We start from the raw sequence: 26320 nt of genomic DNA on the forward strand, positions 1-26320 counted from the left end.
CAGTATTGAGAGGGAAACTCATAGCCAAACAATCACATATTAGAGAACAAGAAAAAGCTCAAATAAATGACCTTACTTCATGCCTTAAGGACTTAGAGGAAGAGGAATGGAACAAAGGAACCCTAAAGCAACCAGAAGGACAGAAATCACTAAAATTAGACTAGAAATAAACAACATTGAATATAAGAGAACCATACAAAAGATCAATGAAGCCAATGTTGCTTCTTTGAAAAAGTAAACAAGATTGACAAACCCCTAGCCAGACTCACTAAAAAAAGGGAGAACACTCAAATTAATAGAATTGTAAACGATGGAGGAGATATCACAACTGACACCACAGAAATCCAGAAAATCATGCAAAACATCTATGAAGAACTATACGTCACCAAGCTAAAGAATCTAGAAGAAATGGAAGCATTCCTAGAAGCATATGCCCTTCCAAAACTGAACCAAGAAGAACTACAAAACCTAAATGTACCAATCACAGATGAAGAAATCGAAACAGTTATTAAGAATCTCCCCAATAACAAAATTACTGGATGAGACGGCTTCGCAAACAAATTCTACAAAACCTTCAGGAAACAGTTAATACCCATACTTCTAAAGCTTTTCCACAAACTCGAAGAAACTGGAACACTTCCTCCCACCTTCTATGAAGCTAACATCACCCTGATACCAAAGCAGATAGGGACACAACAAAAAGAAAAACTACAGACCAATATCTCTGATGAACATAGATGCCAAAATATTAAGCAAGTTCCTGGCCAACCGGATACAGCAGTATATCAAAAAGATTGCACATCATGACCAAGTAGGATTTATCCCTGGAATCCAAGGCTGGTTCAACATACATTTTACAGATGTGGTAAATGTCATTCACCACATCTATAAAAGCAAAGCCAAAAACCACATGATTATCTCAACAGTTGCAGAGAAAGCCTTTGACAAAATCCAGCACCCATTCATGCTTAAAACTCTACAAAAATGGCAATAAACCGGAAATTCCTCAAGATAGATACTGGAGTCCATATATAGCAAACTTACAGCCAACATCATATAATCAGTGGACAGAAGCTGAAAGCATTCCCCCTCCAATCAGGGACTAGACAGGGCTTTCCACTATCACCATTACTCTTTAACATAGTATTAGAAATTCTTGCCATAGCAATCAGGAAAGAGAAAGAAATCAAAGGAATACAGATTAGAAGGGAAAAAGTCAATCTCTCACTATCTGCAGATGATATGACAGTATACATAGAAAACCCTAAATAATCCAGCAGCAAACTACTGGAAGTTATCAGGCAATACAGCAAGGTGTCAGGCTACAAAAGCAGTGTACAGAATTAGTGCCATTTCTTTATGCAAATGCTAAGTCCAAAGAAGAAGGCATCCACTCCCATTCACAGTTACAGCAAAATCAATAAACTACCTAGGAATAAAGCTAACCAAAGAAGTGAAAGACTTGTATACTGGTAACTATGAGTTACTATTCCAGGAAATAGAAACTGATACCAAGAAATGGAAAGACACCCCATGCTCATGGATTGGAAGAATAAATATCATCAAAATCAATATTCTCCCCAGAGCCATATACAAATTTAATGCAATACCCATCAAAGTTCCACCAGGATTCATTAAGATAATAGAACAGAAACTACAATAATTTATCTGGAACCAGAAAACAATTTGAATTGCCAAAACAATCTTGAGGAAAAGAAACAGAAATGGAGGCATCACACTCCCAGATCTCAAACTATATTATAAGGCCATCATCATCGTCAAAACAGCCTGGTACTGGAACAAAAATAGGCACACAGACCAGTGGAACAGAATTGAAAGCCCAGAACTAAACTTCCACACCTATGGACATCTAATATTTGATAAGTGGGCCCAAAGTATTAAATTGAGGAAGAAAACTCTAGTCAATAAATGGTGCTGGGACAACTGTGTTGAAACATGCAGAAGAATGAAACTGAATCACCTATCGCACCAGAAACAAAAATCAACTCCAAATGGGTCAAGGACATGGACATTAGACCAGAAACTGTCAAATACTGATAGGAAAACATTGGTGGAACAGTTTCCCACCTAAACCTCAAGGACATCTTTGATGAAATAAACCCAACTGCAAGGAAGACCAAATCAGAAACAAACCAATGGGACTACATCAAATTGAAAAGCTTCTGCACAGCCAAAGAAACTATCACACAAACAAAAAGACCCCTCACAGAATGGGAGAAGATCTTCACATGCCATACATCAGACAAAAGACTAATAACCAAAATATACAAAGAGCTCAGCAAAGGTAGCACCAAAAAAGCAAATGACCCCATCCAAATATGGGCAGAGGATATGAACAAAACATTCACTTCAGAGGAGATCCAAAAGGCTAACAAACATATGAAAAACTGCTCCAGATTTCCCATTATCAGAGAAATGCAAATAAAGACAACAATGAGATACCACCTCACTCCTGTGAGAATGGCATACATCAAAAAGGACAGCAGCAACAAATGCTAGAGAGGCTGTGGGGACAGAGGAACCCTTCTGCACTGCTGGTGGGAATGTAAATTGGTCCAGCTTCTGGGGAGAGCAGTCTGGAGAACTAAGGCTAGACATGGACCTTCCATAAGACCCAGTAATTTATCTCCTGGGGATATACCCTAAGGAGTCTGTAATGCCCAACCAAAAAGATAGGTGAACACCTATGTTAGTAGCAGCACAATTCATAATAGCTAAAACCTGGAAGCAACCCAGGTGCCCAACAACAGATGAGTGGCTGAGAAAGCTGTGGTATATATATATATACACAATGGAATACTACACAACTATTAAGAAAATGAACCCACCTACTTTGACCCATCTTGGATGGACCTAGAAGGAATTATGTTAAGTGAGCTAAGTCAGAAAGATAAAGATGAGTATGGGATGATCCCACTCATCAACAGAAGTTGAGAAAGAAGAACAGAAAGGGAAACTGAAAGCAGGATTTGACTAAATCTAGAGTAGGACACCAAATTAAAAACCCTGGGGTGAGGGTGAGGGTGAGGGTGAGCTTCCCAGGGCGGCAGGGCTGCGGGGGTGGGTGGGTGGGACGGGACACAGTCTTTTGATGGTGGGAATGGTGTTTATGTACATTCTTATTAAATTGTAGTCACATATATCCCTAATTAATATGAGGGGAAAAACTGATTGTATGTCTCAAACTTTTTAAAGCACAGATTTAGTCTTTTTAATACATAGGCTGAGTCTTTGATATATTGACTCTCTCAAAAGCCTACCAGGGAGTACAGAAGCAACCGGTGGCACAGCTATATACAAGATGTTTGGTATTATACAGCAAATCCTAACAAAGGGACTTTTCAAAGTTAACCCAATTACCAAATAATGTGATGATAACAATAACTATCTATTGTCTTCTTTAACCCTAAGACAGCAGGAACCTCACATTTCCACTATAGATCCTATATTTCCCCCAGTCCTGGAACCTTAGAGTGGGGCACACTTTCCTGCATGCTTCTCTCAATTTATATCAAATAATATTGCATCCGCCGATCACAACTTAGTCAACGCAATGAGTGCCACCTCAGCATGCTTCACTTCAGAAGGTGTCCAGAGACTTCAGGTGTGGAATGACTACCCTTCAGCTTCATTACTTGGGTGAGACCTTGCCTTTGATATTATTCTCTAATTCCATTCCAGGTGAAGAATATATGTTTACATTTGACTGTGTCTCATTGCTTTCTTCCGAGATAAGAAGTGCCAGATAATATTCTTTAAAAAGCTACTGTTGCCCTTCCCTGTGGCCATGGTTTATTTTACTCACAAAGAAACTGTGTTAATTCCTTGTTAAAAAATGCTGTTTTGTTCACTAATCCTTTCTTAAATAAAAAATTTTTTAAAAAATGCTGGTCTGTGGTGATATAAGTAAAAGATAAAAAGGACTGTTAACTAGCATACTGGAAGCTATTAATATGCCAGATTTAGTCACCCTAATATCTAAACAATTAGGTACTGCACTCTATTAAGAAGTTGTATACCACCAAATGGGCAACTTCAGTAAAATAATTAAGACAGACATAGAATATTACACAAATAAGCAAATTTTTAATAAAATCTTGTATGGGAGGTGTGGCAATGGTTAGATAGACAAATGCAGATGTGAAAGTCAGTAAAGGAGCACAAATCTATTAATATCCAAACAAAGCACCAACATGAGTAAATAGACCTGTATTCTAGAATATTCTAATATACATACTAGTTAAAGCCAGTGCAGACTTAAAGAATTTAGAGCATAGAAATGCGTTTTTGCCTAGTGCCACCAGTAACAGGGTGACCACGAGGAAAATAAGTGAAGAAAGAAAATCTCATTTTTGCACCTTTGCAATGAAAATTAACTTAAATAGACTGCAATGTAAACTTAGATTTTTTTATGGCTTTTGTTATCCCAGTTTCCTTTATTCTGACAAGATACTTCTAAAACATCTGTGGAGAAATGAAAAGTCATCCAGTTGAGAGTCACTAAGTGTAACCTTTCAGGATCCCTAGTCAACAAAATAGACATTGATTTTCCTATAATCAAATGAAGGTAATAAAGACTGCTATAAAACAGGAATGCTGAAAAACTATACCAGGAATAAAATTAATAAATCAAGTTCCTCTATTAAGGGGGCTGGGTGGTAGCACACTGGGTTAAGCACACATAGTATGAAGCACACGGATTCTGGTTTGAGTCCCTGGCTCCCCACCTGTGGAGGGGGAGTTGTTTCACAGGTGGTGAGGCAGGTCTGCAGGTGTCTATCTTTCTCTCCCCCTCTCTGTCTTCCCCTATCCTCTCGATTTCTCTCTGTTCTATCCAACAACAACAGCAGCAGCAACAATAATAATGGTGGGGGAGATGCTGCCAGGAGCACCAGTGGATTCATGGTGTAGGCACCAAGTCCCAGCGATAACCCATGAGGCAAAAGTAAATAAATAAATGTTTCCCTATTACTACAAAATTGTCATTTTCTTAAAATAAATACCTCACTAGTTAATCAGGTCCTGTAAAACCTTTTTGCTGAAGTGTCAGGATCTTTTCCCAAAGTAGCTTGTCATAAGCTTTGCAAAATGAAGGGCCCCTGTCTTGCAATAGATCCAAAGTATGAGACGGAACTCCAGGACAAATAGAATAATCTAGGGAAGTTGCTCTCAGTGGCTGAATCTGAATCTCTAAATACGGGACTGAATACACATTGTTCTCTGAATTTGCCACTCTTTAGGTTTGCTTCCCACCTTTCTGTCCCACCACTAAAAGCATGAATTTCTCTAACGGGAACGTAGGGAATGCAGAGTCCCATAAGTGAAACCAACTAGCTGGTTGTGTCAAGTGGACTTTGTTCTCATCTGTATCATTATTTTTTTCCATTAGAAGGGGCTTAGATAAGTATTTTCCAACCATTTTCCTATCCTTTTTTAAAATTTTACTTATTCATTTATTTACTGGATAGAGACAGTAATATGGAGGGAGCAGTAGAGAGTAAGAGAGAAGAAACACCCACAGCACTGTTTCAGCCATCCATGAAGCTTCCCCCTGAAGGTGGGAACCAGGTCCTCAAGTGTGGTAAGTGTAAGTTCAGCCATTGGCCATCACCATTAGGCTCTCCTTCTGTAATACAGATCAAGTACCAAGAAGAGTAGAGAGTTTTTTCAGACAACTGTAGCACCACTGGAAATCTCCCTTAAAACAAGCTCACACGCCTCCCTAGTTACCCAGTTTTCAACCAAGGGATAATTCCATCCTATATGTATATGGAAACATACATTATTAAGTATTTTTTATATATAACAATCTGTTTTCATTGTCTTTCCCTTTTTTCAATCAATTCACAAGCAAAACAATCAACGGTGTTGTTCCATGTCTTTACTTTTTCAGTAATAAGCAACATGAACAGAATAGTGTTAAGAAGTCAGAAAAAACATGGTAGCTATACAAGATGTTTGTATTTGTAAAATTTCAACAATTATTTTCCCTAGACTCCTCAAATTAGCATATTTATTAATCAAACCAAATAGAAGCTTTTCAAAATAAAAGCAATGTTTTAAATAAATATACTTTTATAACCACAGAACACTTGGTTCTTCCAGAGGTAACAGACATATACACTCAAGCACTTTAAGAAAATATCAAAGCAAAAATGAACTAAATGCAATAATAAATGCACTTAGTCATTTCTTTCACCTATGTGATTTCTGCATATGTTCAGATCACATCATAGGTGTCTGAAATCATAATGAAGTTATCTGACCCACAGGACTTTTATCAACTCAGTTTGGTATTGCATTGTTTGAATAACGTCTGTTACTTTAAACTTAGTCTCCAAATTAAATTCCATCATCTGTTTATGTCTGTTCCAGAAAACAACTGTAGATTACCTTCCTACAAAGCAACCTTGAACTCTCACAACTTAATATTTGAAACATGCAAACATTCCTAATTATAACAGGACTTTCATTGTGCTTCAAAGTATTACTTAGGTGGGAATAAATTGATTTATAATAACTTCTTCCATTATGTCTATTTATCAAAAAATACAAGAAAATTATTTCTAGAGATTGATTTTATTTAATAAATGCTTCAAAGAATTCACTGAACTAGTTTTTCTGATCTTTCTAGATATTCTGATCATTTGTTGATCTCTTATTGACTTTCATTACTACTGTGAATCTGAGAAATGTTTCTAATCTAGATTTAGTCTATAGAACATTTATGAACTGGTAAATTTGGCCTCCTTCAACACTAAGCTATGTTGAAAGATCTAAATTAAATGACAAAGCTAGAAAGTAAAATTAAACACAGCAACAGATTACAGTGAGTGCTCCTTAGAATTTCAGATTAGTAACTTTGCCCCCAGATGATAAAATAACTTACTAGATGAATAACACAACAAAGACTAGATTTTAACAAGTCCTTCTCTCTCTCTCTCTCTCTTACACACACACACACACACACACACACACATACACACACACACACACACACACTTTTCTCTTTCAAGCTTCCCTCTCTCATGGATTCCCTCTCACAAGCATAAACACATACTTCCACTCACATGTGCACATATCTCAAAATTTAAAACACAGCTACTAAAGATTTTAATTTAGATAAATTAACTGCATTAAAATACTGATATTGTGAAAATATGTTTCTGCCCAGTGCCCCATAGAGGACATCACTTTGTGAACTTCTACAAAGCTTACAGAAAGAAAGAAACCCCAGAGTTCTTGCAGGAAGGGCACTGCCCAGATCACAGTTTCCCATTCTCCTCGCTGCTTTCCTTCTCCTCTATGGCTTCAAGGCTACGCTTGCTCTTGGCCTCAGTCCCATTGCTGGGTGATCTACTCAGACCACAGGACAAGCATGCCAACTGGATCTGTTTCATGTTTTCTATGGCTTCATTCTTGGCATTCTTCAGCAGATCTCCTTGGCCCTACAAAGAGGTCGAAATAAACACCGAAGAAAATGGTTAAAAGTGAGGTATATCCTGAGTGGTATCACTTTATTTCTGTTTTCTAGTTATGCTTATTTTTAAAATTTTTCACAAGTGATTGAATAGTGATTTATGAGATTATAAATTTACGAGGGTATAGCTTCACACAGCACTCACCACCATGCTCTGTGCCCACTCCCTACCCACAACAGCCACCAGACAGCCAGTAGTCCTCACACAGCCTTAGAGACAAGGTGACTACATTTTTTCTTCAAGTTCATGTGTTTCAGTTCTTGGTATCCCATATCTGAGTGTCTTTTAGTGAGTGATCTTCAGTGCCTTCCTTACTTCACTGAGCATAAACACCTCCAGCTCCATTCATTTCGTCTCAAAGGACATCTCTCATATTTTCAAACTGAAGGATGGTTTTCATATCCCTTTGCATGTGTGTTCTCGTGGCCTCTGGGTGGATGCCTAGGAGTATACTGGTATTCTGGACTAACAGGGTGTAGGAGCTGTGACACTGCTGGTGGGAATGCAAGTGGGTGCAGCCTCAACAAAAAACAGAATGGAGTATCCTTAAACAATTAAGAAAAGAAACACCTCCTGAGCCAGCAGTTACTTTGTACTGACGTAACATTGCATTTTAACACTGAGTAATTTTTGGAAGTAAAGCTTGATACTTCTTGTATATACTGTATTACCTTCTCCATTGAAAGTCTAGTCTCTGTTCCTTATAGTATAATTGACCCCTTTTCATTAAATTTACCCACCGTACCCCCCCTGCCCTTTTGTGAACCATTATTTTGTCCTTATAATCTAAATTCTGTCTAATGAGTCTGTTTATCTTCCTCATATGAGTAAAAGCCATAGTCGTGTTTTATTTATTGTTGATCCAACAAGAGACTGTACTGGGTATTAGCTCATCATCCCCTAAGCCTCTGAAAGGCAGAGAAACTTGCCTATGGTTCCACAGCCAAGAGTGGCAGACAAATTTTGCAGTGACAGTGTGGAATAAGAAGGGAATAAATGATGGAGTTGATTTCCTGCCATCCTGACAACATATGGCCACCATCTTCCACTTCTCCATGGGTCATACTCACTGCTGGGACTCTTTGAGACTCAAAGGTACGGGCTGTTTGATATAACTCTAAGAGGAGGTAAGCTGAGATTGACAAACTGGTTTAAACTTATCTCCAGCAGTTAATACATTAAACTGAATAAAATATAGGGCCAAGTGGTTGCACATCTGATAAAGGATGCATGCTACCATGGGCAAGAAACTGGGTTCAAGCCCCCTACTCCCCACGTGCAGGGTGAAAGCTTCAAGAGTGGTGAAGCAGTATTGCAGATGTCTCTCAGAGTCTCTCCCTTTCTCCCCCTACTCTCTCAATTTCTCTCTGTCCTATCAAATGGAGATTTAAGGAGGAGCAGAAGGGGAAATAGCCACCAGGAGCAGTGGATTGGTCACAGGGGTACCTAGGCCCAGTGACAACACTGGTGCACTGGTGGTAGTAAAATAAACAAAGTAGAATATGGAAATTAAATAATAATTACAAAGACTCAAATCCTGCTGCAAATTCTGCTTCTATGAACATAGGTGTACACAGTTATCTTCAGATAGGTATTTTTCATTTCCTTTGGATAAATATCTAGGAGTGAAATTACTGTGTCAAAGGATAAATCCCTGACTAGTGTTCTAGACTTATTTCCCACAAAGGAAAAGTCCTGTTTACATTTCACTAGCAGTGTAGAAGGGTCCCCCCCACCACCACCCTACACACACACACAAACATACACACACACACACACACACACAAAACCATCCTTGCCAACACTTGTTTCTGTCCTTTCTAATATGTACATTTTCCCAAGTGTAAAGTGGTATCTCCTTGCAGTCTCTATTGGTATTTCTCTGATCATAAGTGACTTTGAGTATTTTTTCATGCATCTATTTATAATCTGTATACCCTCCTTGATGAAGATTCTGTTCATGCCCTCTCTCCATTTTTTATTTTTTTTAATTGTTGAATTTGTTGAATTCTTTTTTTTTTTTTACTTTTGTTATTAGCCCTTTGTCTGATGCACAGCTTATATAGATATTCTCATACTCTGTAGTGTATCTTCCTGTTTTGGTAATCCTCTCCTTTGCCTATTTTCCTTGCTGTTGGACACTCATCTTCAAAAACATTTCCCCAGCAAAGATCATGAAAAGTCTTCTCAAAGTTTTCTTTGATATATTTGAGAGTTTCTGGTCTAATTCCAGTATATTGTATCCCTTTAGAGTTGATGTTTGTGCATGGTAATACATGGTGGTCCTGTTTGATTCATCTGCAAGGTGCAACCAAATTTTCCCAGTATCATTCCTTGAAAAGTATCATTTCTCCATTAAATGTTTGTCCAGAATTAGTTATGCATAGGTGTGGAGGCTTATTTATAGGATCTCAGTCCTATCCATTTGATCTTTGTGTCTATTTTTTGTTCTAATACCAGGCAGTTTGTATTACAATAGTCCTCTTGTATAGTCTGAGGTATGGATATGTGAAGCCTCTTTCTTGTTCTTTTTTCTCAAGATTGCAGTGGTGATCATAGATATTTTCTGAATACAGATAACTTTTACAGCTTTTGTACTATTCCCTTAGAAAATTTTGTTGGAGGCTTAATAGGGACAGCATTATATCTGTATATGGCCCTCAATAGTGCAATCATTTTAACAATGCTAATTCTTCCAGTCCGTAAGTACGGTATATCTTGTCGTATGCTTTACATTGGTTTGTTCTAGCCCTCCCCCGCCAAGAGAATTGGATGAGTCCTGTTAATTTCGCGGGCCTGCTTGGCCCCGCCCCAAGGAACCCCGAGGGAGGGTTCCTGAGTCCGAGAGTTCCTGAGTTCCTGAGTTCCTGAGTTCGAGAGTGCGAGAGTTCCTGAGTTCGAGAGTTTCAGGGTTACAGAGTAAGAGAGAGTGCCAGAGAGACAGAGTTCCTGGGTTCCTGAGTTCCAGAGAAAAAGAAAGAGTGCTTGCGCCACTGCAAAGAGACAGCAGAGTTCTGTTTGGTGATTAGTTTGTCTTAGTTTATGAATCGTTGTTCCTGAATAAAGAAATACAGCTGCCCTGCCCAGCCGTTGTCTCCGCATCTCTGTTACCCGCCGTGAAGCTAGCCGGCCCGGCAAGAGCCTTCGAAAATTTTAACAACAATATCTATTTCTTTTTTATCTTTTTTCTATTTCTTTGTATAGTGACTCAAATTTTTTCAGTGTGGAAGTCTTTTAGATCCTATGTTTAGTTTATTCTTAGATACTTGCTTGTTTTTGCTGATATAGTAAATGAGGCTGATTTCTGGATTTCTTCTTCTGGCTTAGTGTTTGCAGAGAGGAATGCCACTGATTTTTGTATTTGATTCTGTAGCCTGCCATCTTACTTCTCACTGGATGTTCTATATATACTATCATATCACCTGCAAATAGTGACAGTTTTACTTCTTCTTTTCCAATCTCTACATTGATTTTTTTTCTCTTGCCCAATTGCTATGGCTAGGACTTCCAAAACTATGTTTGTGGTAAGGAGAATTCCTGTCTTGTATCTGATCTAAAAGGGAAAATGTTCAATTTCTCTCCATTGAGAATGAAGATAGTTGTAGGTTTTCTTTTTTTTTTTTTTTTCAATTTCCATGAAATATATAATTGGGATTTTTTATTATTTTTTTATTTATTTAAGAAAGGAGACATTAACAAAACCATAGAATGAGAGGGGTACAATTCCACACAATTCCCATAACCCGATCTCCACATATATATATACACTCAACAACATTGAAGAATTTCTCATCTGTACCCATTTTTTAATGTTTTGATCATAAAAAGGTACTGAATCTTTTCAAAGGATTTCTCTGCATCTGTTGGGATTATGTGATTTTTTACTTTCTTTTTGCTGGTGTGATGGATTGTATTTATTGATTTATATATATTGAATCAGCCTTGCATCCATGAGAAAAATCCTACTTAGCCATGATTTACAAGCTTTTTAATGCTTCTATATCCAATTCGCTATACTTGTGTTCAGTCTTTTAGCATCTTTGTTCATCAAGGATATTAATCTTAGTTCTATTTTTATTGTGCCTTTGTTTTTAGTATCAGGTTAATGTTGGCCTCATAGAAGGTTGTAGGGAGATTCTTGTGTCCTCCTAACTTTGGAAGAGCTTAAACAGTGTGAGTAGTGGCTTTTTCTTAAAGGTTTTGTTGAATTCATTTATAAAAAAATCTGGACCTGGACTTTAGTTGTTGGGAAGGCTTTTGAAAATTGTTTCATTTTCTTTGGTCTGTTTATGTTTTCTAGTTTCTTCTGGTTCAGTCTTGGGAGTTTGTATGATTCTAAGAACTCACCTATCTCATCCAGGTTCTATAGCTTGGTAACAAATATGTGTTTGTTGTGATTTCTACCCTTTCATTTACAATATAATTGTTTGAGTTTTCTTTTTTTGTTTGTTTCTGTTTTTGTGAGTTTGGCCTAGCTGTTGTCACTACTTGCCCTTTCAAAGAACCAACTCTTAGCTTCATGGTATCTTTAATTTTTATTACAAATTTATTTTTAATTTATTTTGACTCTAAGTTCTATTACTTTGTTACTTCTTCTTACTTTGAATTTCCTTTGTCTAACTTTTTCTAAATCCTTCATGCATGAGCTAAGATTATTTGACATTTTTCTTGTTTCCTGATGTGTGCCTGTATGGCTATGATTTTTCCTTGCAGAACTGTTTTATCTGCGTCCCAAATGTTTTAACAGTTCATGTCTTCATTTTAACCTGTTTCCAGGAACATTTTAATTTCCTCTTTGACCTTATAGTTCTTTATCAGCATAATACTGAGTTTCATATTTTGATATTTTTCTTTTACTTTCTGTTTGTATTGAAAAAAACAAAACTGAGGCCTGCAGTGGCTACCTTTTCTACAGCCATAAAGCAACTAAGGAGTAGAACTTGGTTTTTCATCCCAGAGTCATGCAGAAGCTAATGGGCAGAGCTTGCATTAAAATAGAATCCAGGGTTAAGAGATAGCTCGGACGGTAAAGTGAATACCTTACCATGGGTAAAGGATGGAGTCCAATCCCCAGCACTACATAGGAGCACCATGGACAGCACCAAATGGTTAAGCAGTGCTTATCTCTCTCTCTTTCTTTCTCTCTCTCTTTCTCTCTCTCTCTCCCTCTCTCTCTCTCTCCCCTTCTCTCTCCCTCTTTCTCCCCCCCTCTCTCCCTCCCTCCTCTCTCCCTCCCTTAACTCTCTATTTTTTTTTCTCTCAGGATCTAGAATTTAAAAATTATTAGGCCACTGTCTCTATTATTAGAAAGGTAAGGGGAAAAGAAAGCACACAAGTGTGGCTTAGAAAAGAAATGAAGGTAGAATCTAGAAGTAAATAAAAATGACATCAATTTCCAGACAGGCTCAGTCATCTTTGCCCAAATGGCCCCTGTGCTTCTCTGGTGTGTGTCTTTTTATTTTTCTGATTAAAGTGTAAAATAAGGGCAAGGAAGTGGTACACCTGATTGAGCACATATGTTATAATATTGGAGGACAAATGTTCAAGTTCCCAGATACTGTGTGCATGAGAGAAGCTTTACAAGTGGTGAAGTAGTGCTACAGGTGTCTCTCTGTCTCTCTCCCTACCTCTCCTTACCCCTAATTTCTCTTTATCCAATAAATATAAAAAACTTTTAAAAAATTTTAAACTATCTGGAGAAAAAAAAGGCCCTATGAAGAATACTTAGATAGAATATGGGTGGGCTGCCTCTAATAATAGAATATAAATAATTCATCTGAGTCTTATAAATATAAAAAATAAGTCATGGAACAAAGACTATATTGTGTCCTTTGTTACAAAATGAATAGAACTGGCAGTGATTATGCTTAGTGAAGGAAGGAAATGATGAATAACTATGGGATGATTTCACTCATGTAGAATATAGAGAACTGAAAGCATGAATCTGAAAAGAAATCATTTGCATATAGCCAAAGTATACTTGTGACCTTGGGAGATGTTTGGTGGTTACTGCTGGATGGGAGTGGGGCTCAGAACTTTGGTCTTGGGGGTAATATAGAATTATATCCTTATTATCTTTTAATCTTAGAAAATACTATTACATCAGTAATAAAATATTTTTTCAAATTATTATATCAAAGAAGCTTCTCAGTGTATCACACATGTGTATAAACTGAACTTCATTCTTAGACACTGCATAAAAATGAATAAATTAAATCCAATAATTTGTAGTAGCCACAACAAGATGATGTATCTCTTAAATGCAAATAAAACACTCCACAAAACACATTATGATCTCAGACTCATTGACACCCATGAAAATAACACAGATAAAAAGAAATCATAGTCTGTGTTATAAGACTTTATAGAATTTAGAAAACAGATGTAGCCAATAAGAAAGATAGGATGCATCAAGAATACTGGAACCAAGACCAAAATAGAGCAGCTTAGTTTGTTTTAAACTCCATCAGTTTCTCCTTGGCCCATTTTCCCTTCTGTAAAAAAGATGAAGCGTCATAGTCCTAAAGATTAAATAAAATAGGATAAAATTTTGGATTTAAACAATCACAAGTAATCTCTTTTATCAGGTGAATAATACCATCTACACTATAACTGCTGTAATGAGTACTTTGGTACTGCACCTGTTTCAATGTGGATGTTACTAACTTATTTGAAATGTACCCAGAAGATTTGTTCTACCAAGGTGTGTATATATTTGTACTATTTTTACAGTGGACACATTCTTTTAGGAAACAAACCGTGCTAGTGAAGAAATGATTCCCACACTCACTTTCAGAATGTTAATTTAAAAATGTTTCACTTTATTTTGCTTTGAAAGCTTCATTAAGAATTTTAAGAGCATAAAAGCAAAACTGGCATCTTTCTGAACTGCAAATGAACAGTGAAACATGCAAAAACATCACGCTTGATGCTACTGATATGGAGAGCCCTCATAGCCTGATTCCTAATGCAGGTTATGAAGTGGGTCTAATTAATCATTCAGAATGGCATCTCATTGTTTATGAGAGGAGCAGCTAAGACTAAATACCAGACTGTACCAGTTCTGGTGAATAGAAGTTGCTTTCTCTAGAAAACAATGGTCAATTGAAGCCAACAGTCAGTGCCAATGCAAAAAAAAAAAAAAGACAAATAAACACACAACTACATTTCCTGAAAACTAAGAGACAACACGTTCTGGCTACATGATAGATGGGAAAAGAAGAAAACAAAATCGAACATAAATATTTCCATAGAACTGGTGACCATATTTTATCCTCTCTTATTCTTTTAGCTAATCATTTAACGTTTACAAGAAAAAGGAATGGAAGTCACCTTTCTGATCTATTGCCCAAAGAACCAACCCCCTCAGCCCTCCTGATTAAAGTGTCAGAACCAAAAACAAATGAACTATTCACTCTATACAAATTAGCGAGAACGTAAATATTATTGCTAACAACTCCATGCTGGCATTCCTTTATTAAAGTGGTTGTTTTGTTTTGTTTTTTATGAGAAAGGCAGCGAAAGAGAGAGACACCAGAGCTACACTGAGGTTCCATCTCACATCAAAAAAATTGTTAACATCAACAAAACAGGAAATGACAAGTGTTGGCAATAATGTGGAGAAAAAGGAAACTCTGCTAATCTACTAGTGAGATTGCAAACTGATGCAGTCCTTATGGAAAAGACAAGAGTCCTAAAACAAATATGGATGAAATACTTTATGGTCCAACAATACAACTCCTAGGCATAGGCCCAAAGAACATGAACACACTAATTACAAGGGGTGTGCACTCTGATGTCCATAGCTGCGTATTCTCAAGAGCCAAGGAGTAGAAGCCACATAGACACCCATCAAGAAACACTTCCTTTTTAGTGCTGCTTTTGCCATTTTCTGTTTGTTTGTTTTTTTGTTTGTTTGGTTTTTGTGCACTAGTTTCCCTTTACTGTCCTACTCTCTCCTTGAAAACCCCCTAACTAGCTAGTTTACAATAGTTCACCTCCCATAAAAAATCTCTCCATTACACCTAAATCCAAAAGGCAGGTCTACCTAACACAGTGACACTGATGAATTAATTTAAGTATAGAATAAATCTCTTGCATTCTGTTCACAAAATAATAATAATAAAATATCACAGCCCTTGTGTATCGTGTCTCACAGTATGTACGAGACATCCAAACCAGCTATGACAGTTAATGTGTAATATGTGTTTAAGGAGTATTATGATAAGGTGCTTTTAAAGAAGATGCTCAAAACTTCTCCTCAAATGGATTTAGGAGAGGAAAATAAAGAAAGATATTCCAGGAAAGTTCATTTTACTTGGTGATATAAGAATTGAAACACTTTGGGAATCGTAGTACAGCAGGTTAAGCGCAGGTGACACAAAGTGCAAGGAACGGATCCCGGTTCGAGCCCCCCTGGTTCAAGCCCCTGCTTCGAGCCCCCTGCTTCCCACCTGCAGGGAAGTTGCTTCACAAGTGGTGAAGCAGATCTGCAGGTGTCTATCTTTCTCCCCGCCCCCATCTTCCTCTCCTCTCTCCATTTCTCTTTGTCCTATCCAACAACAATGACAACAATAATAACTACAACAATAAAACAACAAGGACAACAAAAGGGAATAAGTAAATAAATAAATATTAAAAAAAAGAATTGAAATGCTTCATGAATACAAAAATCAATCTGGGATTGTAATGATATGATGTTAAAAAAAAGTCATGAATAACAAGCTGATACCAATGTTTTGATATGCTAGCGATCTCACGGGAATCGGTAGTGTTTCTTCCTCTGATAGTGATTCAGGGGGAAATTAAACAAATTGCCTTCACTCAAAGCAAAGAGTAAGAGTAGGCATCTCCAAGCACCAGACAGGAGGCTAATAACCAAAATATATAAAGAGCTTGCCAAACTCAACAACAAGACAACAAATAACCCCATCCAAAAATGGGGGAGGGACTTGGACAGAATATTCACCACAGAAGACATTCAAAAGGAGGAGAAGCACATGAAAAAATGCTACAAGTCTTTGATTGTCAGAGAAATGCAAATAAAGACAAGAATGAGATACCACTTCACTCCTATAAGAATGTCATACATAAGAAAAGGCAATATCAGCAAATGTTGGAGAGGTTGTGGGGTCAAAGGAACCCTCCTGCACTGCTGGTGGGAATGTCAATTGATCCAACCTCTATGGAGAACAGTCTGGACCTACCCTATGATCTTGCAATTCCTCTCCTGGGGATATATCCTAAGGAACTCAGAACACCCATCCAAAAAGATCTGTGTACACATATGTTCTTAGCAGCACAATTTGTAATAGCCAAAACATGGAAGCAAACCAGGTGTCCAACAACAGATGAGTGGCTGAGCAAGTTGTGGTGTATGGAATAATACTCAGCTATAAAAATGGTGACTTCACCACTTTCAGCAGATCTTGGATGGACCTTGAAAAATTCATGTTAAATGAAGTAAGTCAGAAATGGAAGGATGACTATGGGATGATCTCACTCTCAGGCAGAAGTTGAAAAACAAAATCAGAAGAGAAAACACAAGTAGCACCTGAACTGGAATTGGCATGTTGCACCAAAGTAAAAGACTCTTTGGTGGGTGGGTGGGGAGAATACATGTCCTAAAAGGATGACAGTGGACCTAGTGGGGGTTGTATTGTTACATGGAAAATTTGGAAATGTTACGCATGTACAAACTATTGTATTTGCTGTTGAATGTAAAACATTAATTCCCCAGTAAATAAATTTAAAAAAATTTTTTAAAGAGTAGGCATCTCAAGCATCCTGGTAATGTTGGCACAGGACTATCAAAAACCTTTTGAGCAAATGTCACCCAACTCAGCCTCCACAGTTACTTGTCTTCTGAATATAAAAATCCATAGAATCCCAGCACATTTAAAAAGCAGTACTTGGAGTCACTGAAAACCATAGATTGTTGAATAATAAAAATTAGGTATGACTAGTGAAATTTTTAAAGACAAAAAGCATTCATAACTGTATCTCCAACTATATTAAACTACAATAAAAATGCATGACCTAGAAGTCATGATTTAATTAAATACCTGATTTAATTTGGACTGGTGTACAATATCAACATAACTTCTATGATTTCTAATAGATTTACCACTGACAATAAGATACCACAACACTAACTAAAGTCAAACATTATTGAACATTTAAGCATATCCTTTTGATACCTTGCACACATTATTTAAATACGTCATAACCATAAAAAGTATTACCAGGATAAAGTAAGGCATCCACAACTATACCTGTAAATGATCTATTGGGGTTTGTTATTTAGGAATTTTTTTAATTTATGCTCTTCAAAAAGGCAATTCTCCCCCTGCACTACCACTGCCCCCCCACCCCCCGCCACTGTTTGAAAATAGCTTTGGCAACAATCTAGAAAATAATTCACAAAAGACATATGTGACTTCTTCACAACCATTTTTCCCATGAACTACACAATCCCTTGTGATACTAGAGCACACAAGAGCAGGAAAACATGATCATGAGTGTCCTTGTCACATGTGAAGGAAGTGTGTGGGTTGTCTGAGCACACCACAAATATTTAAAGCAGCTAATGGAGACTCTGGGAATGCAGAGGGCCTCACTTATTCACAGCTATACACATAAAAAAAAACACAAAACAAAAAACTCAGCTCTTTCTCCAAGCAGACTCCTGAGGGTAAGTTTCAGCACATGTAGGATAGCAACTGTCCTGACATTGACTCCCTATGAAGGTCACATCCACAGAGGGAGACACCTTAGAAACTACTACAGCCATAAGGATCCCAGTTGGAACCCCGGCTCCCCACCTGCAGGGGAGTCGCTTCACAGGCGGTGAAGCAGGTCTGCAGGTGTCTATCTTTCTCTCCTCCTCTCTGTCTTCCCCTCCTCTCTCCATTTCTCTCTGTCCTATCCAACAACAACAACAATAATAACTACAACAATAAAACAACAAGGGCAACAAAAGGGAATAAATAAATAAAATAAATATTTAAAAAAATAAAATAAAAAGAAAAAGAAAAAAGAAAAGAAACTACTACAGCTAGAGGTGAGTAAGGTGGTTCAGAGATGAAGTACATGGCTCATATGTGTAATTGTGTTCCTGGGAAAATTTAATCCCAGTACTTCATAAAAATGTTGAAAACAAGTAAGCCATGATAATTGGTGGGGCAGTGCTCTGCTCTCTTTCTTCCTCTCATAAAAAAAGGAGGAAATGCGGGAGTATATAGCATAATGGTTATGCAAACAAACATGCCTGAGGCTCCCAAGTCCCAGGTTCAATCCCCTGTACCACCATAAGCCAAAGCTGAGCAGTGCTCTGGTTAATTTAAAAAAAAAAAAAAGGAGGAAATATTACAGGAAAAGGCAGACACCAAGGCACTACTAGCAACTACTACTTCCTAACAAGACTGTCTCACTACATCAAAAAGCAAACTTTTAGAGAATCTCTGTATTATCTAAAGAAGGTGATTATTTTTCTCTGAACATGTAGAAATTATTATTACAATCCATTTGAGAAATTAAACTAGCAGATCAAAATTTTGTTGCTGTTATGATAGGAAAAGTTCTGCTGTTGGCATATTTTTGGAATAGGAGATAAAACTATGCAAAGATGGCCTGAGACTTTTGTTCTCCAGAATAAAATCCTTAACTATGTGAGAAATATTTACAGAATGTTGACAAGAGTTATAGGGCACAAAGGTAGAGGTACTAGGAATTATATACAAAATATCTTAATTGTACAAAGACAGAAGTTTTATCTCATTTAGTCAGCAGTAATTGATTTAGTTATACTCATATTTATCATTTTTCAATGCTTTAACCATCAAATATTTCAACATTTTATCATCAAATATTTTAACACTTTATCATCAAATATTTCAATTGGGGCCAGAAAGTGGTCCACCTGGCTGAACACATATATAATAATGGCAAGGACCCAGTTCAAGTCCCTGGTTCCCACTTGCAGGGGGAAAGCTTCACAAGTGGTAAAGCAGAGCTATAGGTGTCTCTCTGTCCCTCTCCTTCTCTGTCACTCTCTTCCTCTAAATTTATGGCTGCCTCTATCCAATAAATAAATAAAGATAATATAAAAATTTTTTAAAAGAGTTAATGATTTAATCCATGAATATACTCATGAAATAGAGTGAATAACTGTAGAATGGTTATGGTCTAAAAGTATTAGTTTGATGACTTTGTTAATGTTATTTTTTTTCTCTGAAACTGTTAGCTCAAAACCAGCTAAGAGCTGCTTCTCAAACTTTTATTAAAGAATTCAACCCACTAACTTATTTTTATAGAAACAGAAAGGAAATCACTTTGGACATATTATCTTGAGCCATTGCAACATAAGTTTTAATACTGGTCAGAAACTTCAATTAATAAATTTCTGAATTCTATGGAAAAAGACCCTAAGTAAGACTTTCTAGTACCAGAGAAACTAGTTCTGAAGGTTACTTTATAGTGTATGCAAAATATTTTCAACATATTTTAAGAATAATTTAATATGAAAGAAACCATACTGCATTTAAAAATAAAGCAGAATGGCATGATTAGTAAGCACAAACATACAAAAATCTGTTAAAATTGTGAAGCCATATTCTATTAAAATTCAACATAATAAAATTAAATTTGAAAGTATATGTTTTTAAAGACTGGCAAATAAGGACTTCTCTCTCCACATTTTTCTCTCAGATAATATCTTCTCTGCTCAAATAGTCTTTATCATCAGGAAGTATCAAGTAGGATGTGTGGGTAATCTGGCTGCTACATCTGTCATCCCCCTTTTTGTAAGAATTTTTTTTAATTTTCTTTTATTTATTTTCCCTTTTGTTGCCCTTGTCTTTTTATTATTGTTGTAGTTATTAATGTTGTTATTGATGTCATTGTTGTTAGATAGGACAGAGAGAAATGGAGAGAGGAGGAGAAGACAGAGGGGGGGAGAGAAAGACAGACACCTGTAGACCCACTTCACAGCCCGTGAAGGGACTCCCCTGCAAGTGGGAAGCCAGGACCCAACCAGGATCCTTCCACTGGTCCTTGCACTTTGCGCCAAGTGCACTTAACCAGCTGTGCTACCGCCCGACTCCCCTGTCACCCCTTTGATAACCAGGGTTGACTAGGCCAGGAGGCAAGGTGTCCCCTTCCCCACTGCATGTGCCTCCCTCTCTCCAGAAGCTGTGGGCTCAGTCAAAGAGGGCAGAGGACAACTTTCCACAAATAGAGACAATGGGGATAGAAGCAGCTACAACCCCCTGCTAGAACCTCAAACAAGCTCTCAGGAAGTATCAACCGACTTGAATGTTGAAGAAACTAAGGGTCCTATTTCTTCCACAGTGATAACTTTCTTAGGCATAAAGTCTTTGTATTGATAGCATTTTTAATAATATAGCTTGTTGAGGGAGTCAGGCAGTAGCACAGTGGGTTAAGCGCACACGGCTCAAAGCACAAGGACCTGGAGTAAGGATCCCGGTTCAAGCCCCGGCACCCCACCTACAAGAGATGCCTGCAGATCTGCTTCACAACTTGTGAAGCTCTTCCCCTTTAGGTGGGGACTGGGGGCTTGAACTTGGGTTCTAGCAAACTGTAATCATGATCACATCTAGTCAACAGAAGACGGGATAGAAAAATTATGGTATAGGGAGAGGTAGATAGCATAATGTATATGCAAAGAGACTGAAGCCTGAAGCTCCAAAGTCACAGGTTCAATCTCCTGCACCAACATAAGCCAGAGCTGAGTTGTTCTGGTAAAAAAAATAAAAGAAAGAAAAAAAGAAAAAAGAAGAAAAGAACAAAAATAGTTATAGTGTATATATAATCAATGGAATATTGTTCTGTAAATAAAAAATGATATTGTAGCCTTCAAAACAGAGTGGACAGCTAATTCATTACATAATTCTGAATGGAATAATTAATAATGATAGCTTCTCATCAACAAATATCTTTTTTTTCTTCACCATATATATTTTCTTTGCATTTAGATACGAGACATGTTGCACCTGTCACCTAACAGGGCTGACAAATCTAGAGGAGTATGACTTAAAGCAACTGGTTTTTAAAAGGGGAGGGGAATCCTTTACTAGAACCTCACAAATATCCCTAACATAAATATTAACTATGTGCTGATAATTTACTGTCTGACTTTTTACTTTCAGTGTGGGCACAGGGTTTTGAAGAATCTAATAATTGCAATCTAAGCCATATTTTCATAAAACTGTAATAGAAAAGAAGTGAGAAGACTTATTTGCTCAAACTGTGAAAAAGTGAGCTGGTCTTAAAGATATCACCATAAACCAGAATAAATCAGGTATTAAAAAAACATTTTACCTCATCAATTAGTACTGGTCTCACCTCCCCAGAGCCCTATCCAACTAGGGACAGGCTGGGGATGTGGATCCACCTGCCAATGCCCACGTCCATTGGAGAAGCAATTACAGAAGCCAGAATTCTCACCTTCTGCACCCCATAAAGATCATTGGTCCATACTCCCAGAGGGATAAAGAATAGGGAAGCTTCCAATGGAGAGGTTGGGACACAAAACACTGGTGGTGGGAAGTATATGAAATTGTACCCCTGAAATCCTACAATAATCATTATTAAATCACAATAAAAATTTAAAAAGTAGAATGATAATAGCTACTATAACAAAAAATTTTTTTAAAGAATTAAACTCATTATAGGCACCAATTAAACATTTGAAAGGAATCTATTAATATGGGCTCAATCAGTTCTCAGATACCTGGAATAGTGACTCTCCTTGCATTACGCCTGAGCTCCCAAAAATCCTCCCAATAATATGGCTACTCAAGATGGAAGCATTCACAAGACGAGGAACAGAACAGAATTCTGGGGGGTGTTGAAGGAATACAGTGGATTCTAAGGATTCCTCCTTTCTTTCATATCATAACAATGTGGACTAGAGGATTTAGATTGCTACCAAATTGCTATACTCTTTGCATGTTTTTGTTCTTCCCAGAGTACTACTCAGTTTAGGCTTATGGTGTATATGGGGATAGGGGGATTGAACCTGGGTCATCAGAGCTTCAGGCATGAGAGTCTTTTGCATTACTTCCAGGCTTCCTGAAGTACTATTCTACATTTCAGCTATAGAGTGACCTCCTCTGTCAAGCTACTGAGCTAAATCCTGGCTTCACCATTTATTGGCTTTTTTTTTTTTTCACGTCAGACAATGTCACTCAGCAAGTCAGTTTTCTTATCTAGAAAATGACTGCAATTATACCTATTTCTAGTCTTTATTACAAAATTCATATCTAAGTGCTTGAGTAATCTAAGTAATGTATGACTTCTGAATTGCTCCGAAGATCACTGGCCATTATTATTTATAAACAAACAAATTTATGGTTCCAGTAAATGCAACTATTTATTTCACTACTTTAATGACCTGTTAAAGGATCTACCGTGCTTTATCTTTGAAAAATGAGAGGAAACAAAATCTCTTTGAAATTTAAAGATAACAAATTGGCAAATTGGGAGGTATATTCTTTTTTTTAATTTTTTTATAAAAAGGAAACATTGACTAAACCATAGGATAAGAGGGGTACAACTTCAACAATTCCCACCACCAGAACTCTGTATCCCATCCCCTCCCCTGATAGCTTTCCTATTCTTTATCCCTCGGGGAGTATGGGCCCAGGGTCATTGTGAGATGAAAAAGGTTGAAGGTCTGGCTTCTGTAATTGCTTCCCTGCTGAACATGGGCTTTGACAGACTGATCCATACTCCCAGCCTGTCTCTCTCTATCCCTGGTGGGGAAGGGCTCTGGGGAAGTGAAGCTCCAGAACACATTGGTGGGGTTGTCTGTCCATGGAAGTCTGGTCAGCATCATGCTAACATCTGGAACCTGGTGGTTGAAAAGAGAGTTAACATACAAAGCCAAACAAATTGTTGACCAATCATGGACCTAACGACTAGAATACTGCAGATGAAGAACTGGGGGGATACTCCATTTTATAGATAGCTACTAAGTATATTTTAGTTAAATTCCAAAGGGCCTGTGGCTATACTAGATTTTTTTTTTCCTTTTTCTTTTTGACCCTAAGCCTGAAATCTGATATGCCAGTGGATCCAAGTTATTGTCTGGGGAGATGATGTCATGGCTGGAAAAAGGACCAGAAAGCTAGATCAGGGAAGAAAGTAGCTCCCTAATACAGGAAAGGGGTATAAATATTGTTGACTGTAAACCCCACTGATTTGATGTGATCTGGGGCCCATAATTAGCTTAGGAGCCTGTGTGACTGCTTCATCCCACTAGATCTGAGCTCACATTCTGTGGTCATGAGTAGGAACATTCCATGCTGCTCCAATATTGACCCATCTTCCTCAGGTGTAGCATAGAGTATATTGTCCAGCCTCCCTTTGGAGGATGGAACATTCTCTACCATTGTTGATCCAAATTGAGGACAGGGTATTATGGGGGCCCACAGAAGGGTCTATTTTGTTGTTCCTGATAGAAATGACCAGTAACAATGAAGAGAGGGATTTATTCAAGGTCTAGGCCCATCATGTCTGTTTGGGAGACTCAGGACACCCCAATTAGGGCCAAAGCTGATGGAATGGCCTGATAGTGACTAAAGAGTCATTGTTAAAGTATGCCAGTCTCTTGCCCTTATTCAGCTTATGCAGTCCTTGTTTTGATGAGGTTAGCTTTGGAGTGAGTGAGAGAACTGTAATAGGAAGTAGGTAAGGAGGGTATCTAAGTCTAAGTAGACACTATCTCATTATGAACTTGATACTGACTCACTACACACTATTGTGTATTTTTGCTTTCAGGTATATATTTTGCCCTAATTTATGAATACATGTGAACATATGCTCTATCTTATGGTATCTCATCTATATCTAGGTTTTGGGACTTTGTTAGGAAGTGAACCTCCTGGAATGGAATTAGAGAATACCATGAAAGGAAATTCTCACCGGAGTAATAAGGGTGAAGAGTTGACATTCCATGCCTGACATCTCTGGACAATGTCTGAAGTGAAGCATGCTGAGGCGATACTCCTTGTATTGATTAGGTTAGGATCGGAAGATGCAAAATCATTTGGTATTACTTGAAAGAATCATGCAGGAAAGTGAGCCCCACCCCAGAATGGGGGAAATAATGGGTCTATAGAAGAAATGGGAGGTCCCTGCTTTCTTAAGGTTTAATAACACAATAGATAGTTATTGCTATAATCACATTGTTTGGCAATTGGGTTAATTTTGAAAAATCCCTTTGTAGGATTTGCTGTATCATACACACCATCACCATATTTTATGTCCTTTGACATTGTTTGATTGTAGCTACGCCACCAGTTGCTTCTGTTCTCCCTGGACTAAATTTTTAAGAGAGTTAACAAATAAGAGATTCAGCTTATATATTTAAAAGACTCAGTCTATTTAAAAAGTTTGAGACATTCAATCAGTTTTTCCATCAAAGATGTCCTTGAGGTTTAGGTGGTAAAGTGTTCCACAAATGTTTTCCCCTAAGTATTTGATAGTTTCTGGTCTAACATCCAGATCCTTGATCCATTTGGAGTTGATTTTTGTTTCTGGTGCAATAAAGTGGTTCAGTTTCATTCTTCTGCATGTTTCAACCCAGTTGTCCCAGAACCATTTATTAAAGAGAGCCTTCTTCCTACATTTAATACTTTGGGGCCACTTATCAAAGATTATATGTCCATTGGTGTGGGGGTTTAGTTCTGGGCTTTCAATTCTGTTCCACTGGTCTGTGTGCCTATTTTTGTTCCAATACAAGGCTGTTTTAATGATGATGGCTTTATAATATAGTTTGAGATCCGGGAGTGTGATGCCTCCATTTCTGTTTCTTTTCCTCAAGATTGTTTTGGCAAATCTATGTATTTTCTGGTTCCAGATAAATGATTATAGTTTTTGTTCTACTCTGTTAAGGAAGTTTGGTGAGACTTTGATGGGTATCGTGTTACATTTGTATGTGGCTCTGGGGAGAATATTCATTCTGATGATATTGATTCTTCCAATCCATGAGCATGGGATATCTTTCCATTTCTTTTTTTTAATTTATTCATTGGGTAATTAATGATTTACATTTTTCAGTAAATAGAATAGTTTCTACATGCATAATGTTTCTCAGTTTCCCATATAAAAGTACAAACCTCATTAGGTCCTCTGTCATCCTTCTTGGATCTGTATTTCCCCCACCCACCCACACACCCAGAGTCTTTTTAAAATTTTTTTAGTATTTATCTATTTTCCCTTTTGTTGCCCTTGTTGTTTTTATTGTTGTTGTTTTTATTGTTGTTGTTGTTGTATTGTTGTTGTTGTTGTTGTTATTGTATTGTTATTATTGTATTGTTATTGTTGTTGTTGTTACTCGGGTGAGACCTTTCCTTTTATAGTACACTCTAATTTCATCTCAGGTAGTTCACTTTCTAACAAAGTCTCATAACCTAGATATACACCAGTTTCTGTGAGAGAGAGCTTATGTTCACACGTATCTATAAACTACTGCAAAATATATACCTGAAAGCAGAAGTACACTAGAGTTTGCAACCCTCAACGACCCTGGGTCCATGCTCCCAGAGGGCTAGAGAATGGGAAAGCTATCATGGGGTTGGGGGGCGGGCGGGTTATGGAGATTGGGTAGTGGGAATTGTGTGGAGTTGTACCCCTCCTACCTTATGTTTTTGTTCATTAATCCTTTCTTAAATAAAAAATTTAAAAAAAAACAAAGACTGAAGATATTTTAATGCCATTCTTGTATCTTTATAGAGTGTTGTGATATATGGCCTATTTATGGTGTTCTGACTATTTATAGGGGACCTTTCAGA

The 26320-nt window shown here is 37.4% G+C and overlaps 1 protein-coding gene across 3 annotated transcripts in view; it reads right to left on the reverse strand.

The window, feature by feature from the left end:
* The window catches only part of PLCL1 (phospholipase C like 1 (inactive)), a 520815-nt gene that overhangs the window by 116334 nt on the left and 378161 nt on the right, over positions 1-26320 (reverse strand). The window contains exon 6 of one of the 3 annotated variants that reach the window (XM_007534411.3): positions 4083-7469. The exons of the other annotated variants lie outside the window; for them this stretch is intronic. Within the exon in view, the coding sequence (XP_007534473.1) occupies positions 7287-7469 (183 nt within the window). The 3' untranslated portion in view covers positions 4083-7286. Of the gene's footprint in view, positions 1-4082; positions 7470-26320 lie in introns of those variants that run through there. 3 annotated transcript variants of the gene reach the window in all.

Source organism: Erinaceus europaeus, chromosome 7, assembly GCF_950295315.1.
Source record: "Erinaceus europaeus chromosome 7, mEriEur2.1, whole genome shotgun sequence".
NCBI lineage: Eukaryota > Metazoa > Chordata > Mammalia > Eulipotyphla > Erinaceidae > Erinaceus > Erinaceus europaeus.